The sequence below is a fragment of the Coccinella septempunctata genome, chromosome 3 (genome assembly GCF_907165205.1).
Source record: "Coccinella septempunctata chromosome 3, icCocSept1.1, whole genome shotgun sequence".
Taxonomy (NCBI): Eukaryota; Metazoa; Arthropoda; class Insecta; order Coleoptera; family Coccinellidae; genus Coccinella; species Coccinella septempunctata.
Window position 1 is genome coordinate 262,881 of NC_058191.1, and position 15,106 is coordinate 277,986.

The window sequence follows — 15,106 nt, forward strand, 5'->3', positions numbered from 1 at the left end:
ATCGGACAATGCAAAACATGTTAAATAAAGTCTTGAAGTTCACGTAAAAATAATGGATTTCTTTTTCCCCAACCTAATATATCGTGGTTACTATTGGACGTTACAAATTCCCATCAAATAAATTAAGTACAAGCATTACAATAGGATCTTAAAAAATGACGAAATGATGAAAATTCATGAAATCACATCAAACAGCTTACTCCTCGGAAAATATCTTCAAAATTTCTTGAATTCTTTCAGGATTTTGGCGAATGAAGCATAATTCACCTTACAAAGAAATAAAACGGGGAAAAAGAAGTGGGTTTGTTCAGTAGAAAAATACAGTAACGGCATTCAATATACGAGGTGTTGAAAAAAATCATGCACACTTTTCACGCTTATCTCAAACCTACTGGCAACATGGCAATGAAATTATAGATATAGAATTTAAAAAAATGTGGACTAGAAAATTTATCCCAAAAAAGTTAGTTTCCAAAGTTTTTGGTGATAGGGCACTCAGTCGCAGGAACGTCAATTATAATTTAATGGCCCATTAAAACTCCAATCCCTCATTAACCGCCGAATATAACTCATTTAATGAAGAATTTAAAATTTAATGGATCATCGAATGTGTCAGCTTGCAAAACATATTAATGCCAAATTTCATCACAATTTTGGCATTTTCGTAGGTATTTTCGAAATAATCGTGAAATATGCGGATGAAATAATTTTCAACACCCTATATCTTGAAAACGGATGTAGTTAGGAAATTTTTTACCTGATTTTGTCAAGCAGCAACAGGGTCAATTATTTCTTTTATAAAGCCATATTAATTGCTTCTTTTTAAATTGCCCTTTTAATTTTCTTTAACCTATCCGTCGCGGTATACCGATAATCTTTTTTTATTCGAGACGCTGAAAAAAGTCAACTGTATATCGCTTAAAATAAAATAATTCGATCAAAATCTCCATGCAGTTCTACAAAAAACAAATGACGATCTTGGTCATCCTCCGAATTATTTACTCCTTGCATAAGCATCACACGAATTAGTAAGTGAAAAAATTTCATCTCGGAAAAAATTCTAGAAATCTTGAAGATAAGTAACGATATAATTTTCAATTAAAAATGATCACGGAGTATGAATGAGAGCGAAAACTGAAATAAACTATTAGTTATACCTTGTATAAAAAAGTCTTATTGGAAACCTACAGAATTATAAGTACCTATCTATATATTTGTCTCATCAATGTGCACCGATATACCAATTGCAGGATTCAAACTGACGAAAAAAGGTTCATTTATGGCCCCAAACAAGCTGAGAGTGTATATGTTAATATTTAAAAAAAAAGGGAACTTCTCTGTTCTGGCAGTGAACAAAAAAATGTACAAAAACCGTATCGAATGATTTTCAGTGAGTGAAATAAATAGATATTTCTGTAAGTGTGATGAAATATTATGAGATTACTTTTCCTCATTCATAATACAATTATTTTATTCTCAAGAAAATCATTCAATGATGAAAAATCTGTAAAAATAGAGAACAAATCATAAATATAAATGGTCGCATAAGAATAAATTACTCTTTTTAATGTTCAGTACAACAATACATTTGACTCGGGTTACTTTTGTACTATATTGGAGGTACAAACGAAAAGAGGAGATGCCTTGAGATGAGACCGCAAAGTATTCGTTTTCGAGATACAGGGTGTTAAAGTTAGAATTTTTTTAAAGTTTTCTTATATAGTATCTACACTCCACAAGATATCCAACTGAAATTAGGCAGAAATATTATAATAGATAGTTCACATCATGCGACATGCCAATTTCGATGGCAAATCTACAGGGTGGTATTTTTTCTGGAATACTGTCCTTGTTTTCATCCAGAACCTTTTTTGGTGAGCGACTGTTAATTTGAAAATATGTGAAAAGAATCATCGTTAATATAATATTGATGTATTTCTCCATCAGCGTAGAATATAGTAGAAAAGAAAAACACACTGGTTTTAAGTTTTTTTTTGCTGAAATCGATAGCTGATTAGAGATAAAACTCAAAACCAGTGTGTTTTCCTTTTTTTATATCCTTGATATACTCAGATTTCTACCGATTTCGAGAAAAAAATTCAAACGATTCTCTTGAAATCCTCAGAAAAATAAGAATTTTCATAAAAATTCAGTTAGAGTAAGCTGAGGTGAATAAATTCATTGTAAGTTTTGACAAATTGAACTCGGCATTTCTAATGATGAATGTGTTTTCACAACTTGTTTTGATACCAATCCAAAAATTCAAACTTTAACACCCTGTATCTCGAAAATGTTTGCGATCCCATGTTTATGGGACTTTTTTTTCTTAAAATTACTCAAGGAATCTCCCCTTTCGTTTGTACCTCCGATTTAGGACACCCTGTATATTGGAGATGAATTCAGAATATGAGTGGTTACATGCTGAATTCGTTATTATTATGAAAAAATAAAAAATATAAATCAAGAGAATTATATTCAATATTTATCACCAACGAAATTTCAGTCACTCATTAATTGCATCATAAATACAACTGCGTTAAAAAATAACCTTGAATTTCAAAAATAGTAACTTATTTCCAAGGTTAAAATGGTATATTTAATGGTTGAAAAAACTTTAGTAACAGTTTTCCAGGGGCGGTAGAGCTCATTATGAAAATTTAATATATTTTGACGATTTCGAAAAATTCTCATAATTTTTTTGTCTTTGAAGTTACATAAATGTCAAACTTGAACTTTCTTAGGCACTTTTTTGCGTAGAATCTACAGATAAAAGATTTTTTTCCAATTCAAAACTAACAAATTTAATAAGTTTGCTTTAAAAAAAAAAAGAAAGTTCCCTGATGATTCGAAATGAAAAAATATTTTGAGCTCGTCAGTGGATTCTACGTATAAAAGTATCTAAAAAGGTGCAAGTTTCAAATCAGTAACTTCAAAGACAAAAAAGTTATGAAAACTTTTAGAAATCGTCAAAATCTAATTTTTTTATAATTTTCTTCTCGAAAACGAAGAATCGTAGGAGGCTACGGTTTTCACCATTTTTTGTTTATCTGAAAAGGAGCTCGGAAAAGGGAGTATTCCTTTTGACCAAAATGATGTACATAATTTTAATGAAATATCTTTGAAACGTCACTTTTTGAAATAACCATTTCAACCGTTTCCCAAAAAATATTTTAAGTAAATGGGTATTTAAAATTTAAAGCGTTTCTATTGCACAAGTTGGCAACATCGACTGAAATATGCCTTGATAATAAAGGACAACAAATAAACTATCTTGATGAGATAGACAAAGATGGCTGCTCATGAAGTCTGGGACGAACGAGCAAGGTCGTAAAATTTTATGGTATTTTTATGGCCGGTTGCTGTTGGGGCTCGCCAGTGAATACGCGCCTTATGATGGCTGCAAATCAACAGCAAATATTTTATGAACAAGCCATTGTTCTTTTTATTTTCTAGTAGGCGCTGTTGCCAAATCGTAAACTAGAAACGAAGCGATTTGAAAAATTCATGAATGAAATTCATAATTATTCAGTTTAAACTTGAATATGCTGTGATAACCAAAATTGAGGAGAATTCCCCAATGTGACATCCGCTTTCTTCTAACTCTTATAGTTCTCGAGATATCCCCTCAGTGGACAACGAATTTTGCCCACCCTGTATACTTTACATCTCTAATCGTTCGGACTATTAACATTAGGAAAGAGTAATTTATCCTGTTCACTTATACCAAACCGAAAAAAAAAATCATTTCGATCTTCGTAGCAGGACAAAGAAGTCACAGAAGGGTTCGGTAAAAATAACGCTACCTCTTTATCAAGTCTCCTCAACGTCTGATGGCGCATCTAGGGCACTGTGCAGAGTAACGCTCACTCCCCTGTTCAGGCTAATGGCCGGGTAGAAAACCCCGTAGAGGTCTCTGAAAGCTGTGCTACCCTGCGGTTCTTCGTTGACGAAAAAAGAGAGGGTGTGCTGGTCGAGATCCAAGAGCACCCCAACGGTGGACCCGGTCGATATCCCCCCTTCTACGCGTTGCTCGTGAGCGCCGGCGTGTTGAAACCAAGAACGCTGACGGTCTATGTACATGGCCCAACCTTTGTCGTCTTTTCCTAAGGAAAACGGAACAATTTTACTTAGTACGTCCCTAATATTATACAGGGTGTCCGGGAAATAACTGTACATACTCTTACCAGAGTTGGACTAGCTGGTTACGGATTGACTATAAAAAATTAATATCTGGATTTCCCTAGAAAGCTACAGGGTGATTTTCCAACTTCATGGAAATACTTAGACCATCATAAAATCCAAACTTATTGAAGGATATTATTGAAACTTGGAAGGTTATTGACACATGCTAAGGTCAAGTCAGAAAGATATCAATTATTTCATTATTCCAGGGCCGGACTCATTAATCTTCATTCAAAGTGTTCAGGGTAAAAAAACACTTTGTATTTCGAATTACGAATAATTGATTCGCTTTTTAGGAAGAAGCTAAATTATGCTTCAATTTTTGGTATCACTCAAAGTTGTCACATCAACAATTATTTTTTTATGAACTTTTGAATTTGGATAAAGTTCGAAAAATCGAATTTTTCACCATGAAGAGAACTGAAAATCGCATGTTCGAATATAAAATGCGAAAGTATTAGTAGAAAATTTACAAAAAAGTTCAGAGCTTCAATAAGCACTTCAATAACGCAACAATAACAAATGAAAAAAACTAAAATACAGTAAAGAGTACCTAATAAAAATAAAAATAGGAACGAATTAATTGCTGATTCGACGATATTTCAAAAGTGGTTCGAAATGAAAACCATTCTCTTTTATACATTTCTCTTGCCGAATTTTCAAATTGGATACAGCCTTCCGAATCGTATCGCCATTATTTCTTAAAAAATCTCAACAGTTGATTATTCTGTTCATCAGCTGTTCTCTTAACTGGAAGAAGTGTAACTTTGGTCTATATCATTGTTGTCGAACACCCGGTATACATAAGAATAATTTTGAAATATGCTTCTGTATACCGTATACACATCACCAATTTTTTTCTTCAAAATACCTGCATTTACTCCCTCAAAATGAAATCCGCGTCTGGGGTGGCCACCCAGTATATCAACAAATTATTATAGTCTTCTTCGCCTTCAGTGACTTTTTTAAGAAAATTTATTATTTGTTTCCGACCTGCACAAGATGACTAAGTCCTGTTCAGGTGAATAAATTGCAATTTTCGAACTCTATCCAAATTAAGTAATTCATAAAAAAAAACTTAATTGTTGATGTGACAACTTTGAGCGATACCAAAAATTGAAGCATAATTTAACTTCTTTCTAAAAAGCGAATCAATTATTTGTAATTCGAAATACAAAGTGTTTTTTACCCTGATCGCTTTAAATGAGGATTAATGAGTCCGGCCCTGGAATAATGAAATAATTGATATCTTTCTGACTTGACCTTAGCATGTGTCAATAACCTTCCAAGTTTCAATAATATCGGTCAATAAGTTTGGATTTTATGATGGTCTAAATATTTCCATGGAGTTGGAAAATCACCCTGTAGCTTTCTAGGGAAATCCAGAAATTATTTTTCATAGTCAATCAGCTAGTCCAACTTTATCTCTGGTATGAGTATGTACAGTTACTCCCCGGACACCCTGTATTCCATTTACTATTTCGATTTGACATAAAATTAAATTTTCAAAATTATTAGTTTTACAAATCAGAGAATCACAATTTTTGATATGGCCGGGCATAGTGTTAAAAATGGCCAAACTGGCGTATATGGCTTCCTTCAACTTTCTGTTTCTGCTCTATATGAGCAATATGAATTTTTTTTGTCTTCTTTCTCGGTTTGTTATATTTATTTCGCACTTTCACCCACAGATTTTGACTCTTATGGTCTCCGCACTAAAGGGAATCAAATGCAAAATGTGACAACTTACCCAACATTTTATCCCTAGCTACGTCAATTCTGGCAATACCGAAGGCCGGATCCGTATCGGCATTGAATTTTTCAATCGTGAATTCCCAATAATGTACACCACGACTGAATCCGACACTTCCCAAAGCCACCATATGTTCCCAACCTTCCCCTGTAACATTCGTGGCCTCTTGGGAATATTGCAGGCCAGTACCGGATAATATTGGGTCGAAAGTGAACCATGCCACTGAAAAAATAAAATAATTAACACGTGTTTACAGAACAGGTTATAAGTGAACATTCTATTCTAAAGGGGATACTCACTAAAAGTTTGCAATAGTGGAACGAGTTTGGCTAAGAATAAAAATAGAGGATAATCATTCATTTATATCATGATCATGTTTATCGATTTTATCAGAACTTGAACAACCTAGTTTCTCGCTAAAGCCACTTTCAACCTTTGTCAAATTCAGGGGGAATACAATTTTGAATGGAAGAATATTTCTATAAAATTCATTTTTCGAGAATTCTAACAATTTTTAAATTACCTTCAGCTGTCTGCAAGCCAATGAGCTCACTGTATTCGCCTTCTCCGGAATTGTTGAAGGCTTTAACCCTCGCATTGTACATGGAATTGAAGTGTAGGCCGTCAACGGTACATATAGTTTCTATTCCACAATACACCTCCTGAATGAAAGCACAATAATTAGTAAAGCAGGATAAAATAAAAATAAAAATAACATATAATAGGAATACAAATAAGTTAAATTTTGTACCGAATAAGCGTAATTATTATTATTATTTGAACCGGGGTAGTTGTGGCCCGGCCGAGGACTTTTTGTTCAATTGTTTGTATACAGGGTGTCTTACAGTGGGTGGTCTATTAGACGTTTACAAACGACAAAAAGTTGATTTTTCAAATGTAACACCCTACTTTTTGTCTGATGTTTTCAAGAATAATCAAAATACTCATCTAATGATAAGTCCCTAAAGAAAACCTCAAGGTTTCGGAGCTAAAGTCAAATTTCTATGAAAGTGAGGGTTTTTTTCAGCATACGACTGTTGTTACAGAGGAATTACTGCCACGTTGATTTCGTGGGATTCTAAAATCAATGAAAACTCTACTAAGTTAGCAGCGCACCCCACAAGAAAAACTACAGGACCGAAACAACAAATTCCTTTAAAGATACAAATAAAATATCAGAAGCACAGCATGAATAAAGAGTAACTGTACGATGATGAATTGATATCTAGTTAGCCTAGACCAGTTCCAAGCAAAAAAAATATTGCGTTACCATAGCAACGAACAATAACTCATAAGATGTGTCAGTGGGAAGTTTGAGGTCAAAAAAGTAAACCAGAGTTACGCAATAAATTTAAAAAAAGAAGATGTCAACCGAAATTGTGAAAATCGAAAAATTGGAGTAGCGAGCCGACCATGTCCTTCGTATGCGACCGTGAAAAATTGGACTGCAAGCTTCAAAAGAGGTAAATTTTCCATTGAAGATGATGACCGCTGGGGAAGACCAGTTTCTGTGTCAGTCCCCGAAAATATCTAGGCAGTTCATGATATGATTTTATCAGACCGTCGAATTGGACTAAAACGGATATCTGAAGCCTGAATATTTCATACGAACGCGTTCAGCATATAGTTCACGTCAATTTGGACATGAGAAAGATTGCTGCAAAATGGATCCTCAAATGTTTGAATGTTGACCAAAAGCGTGCAAGGGTTGTAGCATCGCTTTCGATCTGTGCTCGATTTGAAAACGATGTAGACTTCTTAAAGCAAATTGTTACTATGCATGAGACTTGGGTACATTTCTACTATCCAGAAACAAAGAAACAATCGATGGAATGGCGACACTCTGGTTCTTCAAGACCTAAGAAGTTTCGTGTCCAAAAATCTGCTGGAAAAGTTCTTGCTTCAGTTTTTTGGGATTGCCATGGAGTAATCATGATTGATTTTTTATACAAGGGTAGAACGATAACCGGAAATTAAAAGTCGACATTACTGACCACTCTACGGGAAAAAATTAAAGAGAAAAGACGCGGAAAACTATCCAAAGGTGTTTTATTTTTGCAGGACAACGCCCCTGCACACAAATCTCATGTTGCCACGCAACGCAAATTCGTGATTTAGGGTTTAAATTAATAGAACTCCCCCCTCATTCACCAGATTTGACTCCGTCCGACTATCATCTCTTTCCTCAACTGAAAAAAGTTTGAAAGGTCGTAAATTTTCTTCCAACGAGGAGGTAATGAAATCTGTGGACGTCTGGTTTGCAGAGCAAGAAGAAGCAGTTTTTTTAAAGGTCTAGAGACGTTACAGGTTCGCTGTAATGAATGTATCCAATTAAGAGGAGAATATGCTGAGTAATAAAATATTTTGATATTGAAATTTTGTTTGGTTCTATGGTAGGCTAAGAATTTTTCCATATATCCTGGTACATTATTCTTCAAACTTCTATAATGGACACTCCTGGTGATATTCATGTAGTGGGCAGAAGAATATTAAATAAAGCAAAGAAATAATAGATTTCCCCGAATGAAAAATCACTTTCAAAACTCACCCTAAAATCACCCCCATTGCCGTCATCCAGTTCCAAAACATATCCCTCGACATGGCTGTGAGGAGGTGGTCTCCAGGCTACCGTGACAGAATTATTTTCTGCGCTGCATTCTTCCGGCATCATCGCTGGAGCTCCTGGAGCTGCGTTCATATGGGAATGCATAAGAATGATGACAATAATGAATGACAAACTTAAAACCCCCTTGAGGTTCATTTACTTTATTTATTGCCCATTTAGGATACAAACAGTAAAAATTTACCAATAAAGTATCCACTTCCACTTGTTCATCTTGAAAGAATCATTGAAAATGTAAAGGTCAGTTCATATTATCCGTCCGTCTCAGTTCAGTTCAGCTCAGCCAAAATATCTTTCAATGTGTTTTATATGGACTAATTCATACTATCCGTCTCCGACTCTTCAGCACCTATCGGCACGCTTACGACCATCCGACGGTATTCTTCCAGAGAATATTTTGCGGTAGGGTGAAGGGCGTGGTTGGACTGAATGAGACTGAACGTATAATATGAATAAGCAACCGCTCAGTTCAGCTCAGTCAATCGAGGGTTTTCCTTTGTTGTGAAAGCTTCTTTGAACTTTTTCTTTGTATTAATTGCGAAATTTTTCACAGTATACAGTATGATTCATAACTATTGGGACATAGGCTAAGGGCAGATTGTTTGGAGCAAAATATGGCGATAGGACCAAATATACCTTAATGAAATATTGCTGTGCAAAAAAGTTAGAGGGCGTTAAAGTTGATTTTTTTTTCGATTTTTGCTAATAATTTTACTGTATATTTTTTATTTCCGTTTTTAAGAAAAACACAATTGAACAGTTCAGAACATCGGAAGGGGATTTGAAGTAACGGCTTATTTATTTTATTTATTTATTTCGACGATAAAGCATAATTTGAAACAATGTAACATAAAAAGAATAAACTTAATTTAAATTTTCTACGTGTCCTCCCCCTACTTCTATGCATTTTCTAATTATTTCAATAAAGGACTTTCGAACTTTGAAGAAAATAATATTCCCTTCCTTCATGAAAAATTCAACTTTAACGCCCTCTATCTTTTTCCACAGCAATATTTTATTGAGGTATATTTGGTCCTATCGCCATATTTTGGTCCAAACAATCTGCCCTTAGCCCATATCCCAATATGAATTACCCTATATAATCGAAATGATATCCTGTTCATTCTAAAATAGCCATGATGTGTCTACCAATTTTTTTTATAATGTCCAATATTCACCTTCAATTTTCCTCTTTTCAAATTTTGGTTAGACACCCAATCTTTTTACCGACTTTTTGTTCCTCTTCATCTTCGTCTAACAATAATGCAAAAGCACATCATTCATTCAGGCGTAATTGCAGCAATTTTATTTTTAGCAGAAGTCAAAGGGTTTACGTCCTATGAGATAGGGCACGTAAGGGAAACAACGAAAATAATAATAATGATAATTTAACAATAATTTTAGGGTCCTTCTTGTACTGTTTTGATCAAAATGAAAGGCTTCATGTGTCAAGTGCTGGTCGATTCGAATGCAACCGAAGATTCACGACACACGAAGCGGAAAGTGACTGAGACGATCGTGACTGATAATATGAACGCAACCTCCGTCAACGGCTAATGATCCTTCCGCCGACCTGAACTGAGCGGAACGTATAATATGAATCGACCTTAAATTTCCCTCAAATATTTTTTGATGAAAACGAATGAACGTTTTTCATTTTCTTTCTACTCTTTTCATTATATTCAACCGCTTTTCCTTAGATCTTGGTCATAAATTAACTTACCCCCCTCTTGTTATCGTTCGTCATAATTTTTTAAATAATAAAAATTTAATTTCATGTTCAAGCAACATCCTGAAGAATTTAAATACTATAATTCCTACGTAATTAATGAATGTGGTTATATTTTAAAGATAATACTTTCAAGAAAAAAGTAGAAGCTTGAATAGACTGTGCAATATTGAAGAAAAAATAAGAGCTTTCAGTATATGTCGGTTAATTTTTAGGATGGATTATGTTCTGAAAAAGAGTACAGTGAGTAGAACGAATTCAGTGCAGTTCTCTAATTTTGAATAAATTCAGTAACTCAAAGAAGTCGTTCAGTATTTTATATTGCGCTGTTTTGATGGAAGAAAATGTTATGGTCAGTTTATGTGGAGTAACTAAAAACCTAAGAAAGGGACTAATCTTATGGGCAGATGACAAACACGCCATCTGCCAATAAGATTGGTATTGAATTGAAATAAGGTATTTGTTCTTAGTAACACTGCATAAACTCACCATTTTACACCGTGTCCCAAAATTTGGAATATGACGATAGTTTATTTTGAAGCTATATCAAGTTACACATGAGTACCAAATATCAAATTCTCATTCCTTGTCGTTAAGATAATATTTAATGAACATTAACTAATTCGGAAATGAAGAAATCTTAGTGAACTCAATGAAAAAATTCAGGAAGTTAATAAGTATAATAAAAAAAAGTTAAATAATAATAAGTAGGGAGAGTAGCATCGTATCGTGCGGAGATTAACCGGAATGTTTACACACTATAGACACCAATGTCTATGATGTAGTTTATGAGGAACAAAGTTTGTTGAAAAATCGGACAAAATGCTGTATTCAACTGGAACCCACAAGATTGAAATTTCAATCTAAAATTCCTCTTTCTTACATCAAAAAGAGTGCAATTTAAAATACATACTAACAGACCTGCCTGAGCATATTAACAAAACAAAAAAATGTTTTTAATTTACCGAATTCATTAAAAGTTATATGTATATGAATCTTCAAATTTCTACAATAGAAATGTTTTGGCAATACGATATGAGAGAGTAAATGTTTCAGTAGATTTAGTATGCAGGCTCAAACTTTTCAATTATCAACGCATTTCATATTATTCATATTTCAATATTGATAGCTTAAAAAAGTCATCTCAATAATATCTAATAAACATTATCACGTAGTAATTTTCAGATTTCGTTTAAAAAAACCTCAACTGATTAGACAATAGAAAGTTTGTGCAATCTTTTCTAAATAATTCATTTCCGACATCAAGACATAATTTCAGGCATTGTTTGGTCATGCATTCCATGCATTATTTACCTGCAGGTACTCTCTCCTCCCCATCTACATAAGCTGCATTTGAATCAGAGAAATTGTTATTCAACTGAAGCAAAATTTCATTTTATAACTCAATATTTAAAATTTATCACACATTAAAATCAACGTTATTTTCACTATTTTCTTTGGTTGAGTTACTTGAGAAAAATGAATTGAATGTTATAGATATTCCTCACTTTCTCTATATACAAAAACGTTTGATACTCGTTGCTTATAATAAAAAACTAACAGCAAGATTCATAATCGACATCAAAGTCCCTTTAATTTTAAAGTCTCCTTGAGTCCTACTAAAAATGCGTATAAAGAAAGCTTTGAAATTAAAGAAACTTTAAATCGATTACAAATCTGGCTGTTATATTGATAAATTTGCATTGAAATAAATAGCATGGATGATCTTATCAAATCAGTTATAAATCTTACAATATGTATATCCAAGATATAATATTATACAGTTTAAAACCCTTGTTTTAAAAAGAAAAATGCAACACCAAAGTATCTGTTAATCATCTAAGAATCACTCAATCAGCAAACCAATATTGATCATTGATTTTCAGTTTACTGTAACAATATTTATTTAAGCAACAAATGTGATAAAGTAATTTCGGGGACAGGAATATCATTAAAATTTTCCATCAACATCAAAACTTTCCATGAAATAAAATAAGTACTCACGTTTCATCTGTATGAAATTAAGCTGCTCAATGGCTCTAAGGACGGATTTATCATCAAGGGTGAGATCAAAATGAGGTGATACCCGTGGAGCTGTCCACTCCTTGCTCCATGATTGATCTGTATTTGAAACTCTCCCAATCAACATTGAACTCACCTGAAAGCCAATAATAAAGTTTTAACAATCAATACAATATTTTAAAATTTAAATTACCTGTAAAAATGCAGAGCTATCTGTTTCTTTTAGTGCTTCGATACAGAATTGTAACAAGGCAGTGGTTTGTTGCAATCGACTTGTACATGTAGCTACTTGTTCTTTGAGGGCCCTTATTCTGATCTCCTTATCTTGTCTAATACATTCTAAGAGTTGGGCTCTTCTTAAATGAATAGCTTCTATAAGTGCATCACATTGAGCAGTAACAATGGCTTCGAAATCCTCACAATTTTCCTAAAATCATTATATGATATAATTGGATTGAAGAAGAAACAAACCAATTCTTACATTAACTTTATCACTCATTCCTTTTAAACGTTGAATGAATTCAGTTGTAGATTTAGCACGTTCAGAAAGTTGTTGCAAATTGTGGGATAATTCAGTCTGAAAAAAAAGACAAGATATTACAAAATTATTGAATTTAATATATTACCAACTCACCTTTTGAGCTTTGCACATCATACCAAGGCTCTGAACATCATGAGCAACATGTCGTGAGTCCATAAGACACACTGCACATACACTTATTTTACAAACTAAGCAATACATTGTCAACATTTCATCTCCATGTTCAACACACTTTCCATCTTTTGCTCTAGACATTAAAAAAGCCTTTTGAGGTTCTGTGAGTAGATGTTTTGCTAATGGGCCCCGCAGAGGATGGCATGATTCTCTACAAGAATCACAATACAGAATTTCACATTGTTCACACATAACTGTGGCATCATTATGTGGTTCAGACTCGCACATCTGACATTTCAGATGGAAATTACGTAGCTCACCATACTTGTCAACTATGTTTTTCATTACCCTATACCTTGGTAAATTATATGCCCCATTTTCATCAAAGTATACTATTTTGGAACATAGCGGGCATGTTAAACTTAACGCGCTGTATATAACTCCATTGGGAGATCCAATATAACTATTAGGCCTAGACGTACAAACAACTCCACTATCTGTTTCACTTAATATCGATAATTTATCGCTTTCCTGATAGTCTCCTGAACTGCCAGAGGCTACGCTTTCTGCATTTTCTGAAGTAGCTTGGGATACCTGTTGTGTAGGAGGCGTCTGAATTTGTATAGCACAATTTAGACATAAAGCATGATAACATGGCAATAATACAGGATTACTGTATAATTGTTTACAAAATCCACAACGTAACTCGTCCTCCATTATTTATCAACTTGCGAAATGAATTGTTGTGATTTCTTATGACATAATTAATGACAGGAATAATGACAAATGACAAAGATTAACACACAGAATTTTCGTCAATTATTCTGTGGACATAGCCATAGCGTAGGCCGTAGAGGACGATTAATTTGTGGTAGGTTAATTTTCGGGTAGGTCTAATGAATCAATAAGCAATTGTTTTAACCTCACTTTCGACAATTTCCACACTTTCCACCCAATTTTCATAACAAACTAAAAACTGAAAAAGAAAGACTATACTCTTATAAACTGCTATAAAACAATGTCATTTAGTTCAGTAAACAAATTCCGATTGCTATGTTCTCGCTTACAAACAAAGAACGCCTTAAAAATTCCGACTGTGTTGTTTTGTAATGAAAGTGGAAATCAAATATCAAAGGATGGGCAAGGTAGCAAATCGAGTGGTTTCGCAAAATCTTTTGACAAATTTGAGGATATAACTAAAGTAGTTCCCAAAGCACCTGAAACGTTCGAAAGCTTATTAAGAAACTCAAAATTTATAGATGTAAGCTATATGTGGATTACCTAGTACACAGTGTATTGATTTGAAAAAATTTTCAGTTAGGAGATCCCTCGAATAAAATAGTTACTGGAAAAATATTCCACGTAGTTGACGATGATTTGTATATAGATTTTGGTTGGAAATTTCATTGTGTATGCCCTAGACCGAAGAAGAATTCTAGGTAAATTGAATATAATGAATTTCAGCGTTCTACTGAAATGATTTGATTTTAGTGAATATATCAGAGGAGCTAGAGTGAGGCTTCAAATTAAGGATCTAGAATTATCCTCCAAATTTTTAGGTTATGAAAAAGATCTAACCTTATTAGAAGCTGATTGTTCATTACTAGGCTTAGTACAAGAAAGAACTAAAAAGACATAAGAATAAATTGTACTTGAATAAATTTTTGTGTAGGAAAATGCTTCGAAAGTTATTTTTTCATACATCTATAATTGAGATGAATCTCTCATCTGGTACTTGATAGAGCATCGTCAAAATCATTAGTTTGTTTAAGAAATAGAAAAAATTATTATTAAAGTGGGGTTATATATTTATATAGTTGAGCAAATTGAATGATAGAGATCCAATATTTGCGTGTTTGAGTATGGCTTTGTAGGTGTTTGCCTGCTAAGAACACAGCCTGTTGCAGTGCCACTAGGAATCTAAAATTACTTCCTTCGCTATGCTAACCCAGAAATAATCTAATTGAGCTACCCCTTCAGAAAAACATTATTCTCCTCATAGAATGTCGGAAACATTATTTTCATTTCGATAGTTCCATCCGAATTTTTTTCAAATTTATGTTAAAGACTGCGAGATTCAATAATCTCGACTTATGCTATTTTTCTTCAACCCAATCAACCCGTAAACCCATTCCATTTTTA

The 15,106-nt window shown here is 33.6% G+C and overlaps 2 protein-coding genes across 2 annotated transcripts; one reads left to right on the forward strand and one right to left on the reverse strand.

Annotated features, from left to right (window-relative positions):
• Nucleotides 1–3,557: 3,557 nt before the first annotated feature.
• Nucleotides 3,558–13,747, reverse strand: LOC123309591 (E3 ubiquitin-protein ligase TRIM9). Its single transcript, XM_044892780.1, has 8 exons — nucleotides 12,944–13,747; nucleotides 12,791–12,886; nucleotides 12,503–12,736; nucleotides 12,292–12,445; nucleotides 8,484–8,623; nucleotides 6,459–6,597; nucleotides 5,933–6,157; nucleotides 3,558–4,103 (listed from the first exon to the last, which is right to left on the reverse strand). Exons 1-8 carry the CDS (start codon nucleotides 13,679–13,681, stop codon nucleotides 3,811–3,813), a joined length of 2,019 nt encoding a protein of 672 aa, XP_044748715.1. The 5' UTR covers nucleotides 13,682–13,747; the 3' UTR covers nucleotides 3,558–3,810.
• A 120-nt stretch (nucleotides 13,748–13,867) lies between these two features.
• Nucleotides 13,868–14,641, forward strand: LOC123309551 (28S ribosomal protein S28, mitochondrial). The gene is made up of 3 exons (XM_044892716.1): nucleotides 13,868–14,225; nucleotides 14,282–14,403; nucleotides 14,456–14,641. Exons 1-3 carry the CDS (start codon nucleotides 13,983–13,985, stop codon nucleotides 14,601–14,603), a joined length of 513 nt encoding a protein of 170 aa, XP_044748651.1. The 5' UTR covers nucleotides 13,868–13,982; the 3' UTR covers nucleotides 14,604–14,641.
• Nucleotides 14,642–15,106: the final 465 nt, after the last annotated feature.

Coding starts and splice junctions, on each gene's coding strand:
- LOC123309591 (XM_044892780.1), bottom strand. CDS start 13,681: ATGGAGGACGAGTTACGTTGTGGATTTTGTAAACAATTATACAGTAAT. Junction 12,737..12,790: donor GAATGAGTGATAAAGTTAAT/GTAAGAATTGGT, acceptor TAATGATTTTAG/GAAAATTGTGAGGATTTCGA. Junction 6,598..8,483: donor GCAATGGGGGTGATTTTAGG/GTGAGTTTTGAA, acceptor GCTTTCATTCAG/GAGGTGTATTGTGGAATAGA.
- LOC123309551 (XM_044892716.1), top strand. CDS start 13,983: ATGTCATTTAGTTCAGTAAACAAATTCCGATTGCTATGTTCTCGCTTA. Junction 14,226..14,281: donor GAAACTCAAAATTTATAGAT/GTAAGCTATATG, acceptor AAAAATTTTCAG/TTAGGAGATCCCTCGAATAA. Junction 14,404..14,455: donor AGACCGAAGAAGAATTCTAG/GTAAATTGAATA, acceptor ATTTGATTTTAG/TGAATATATCAGAGGAGCTA.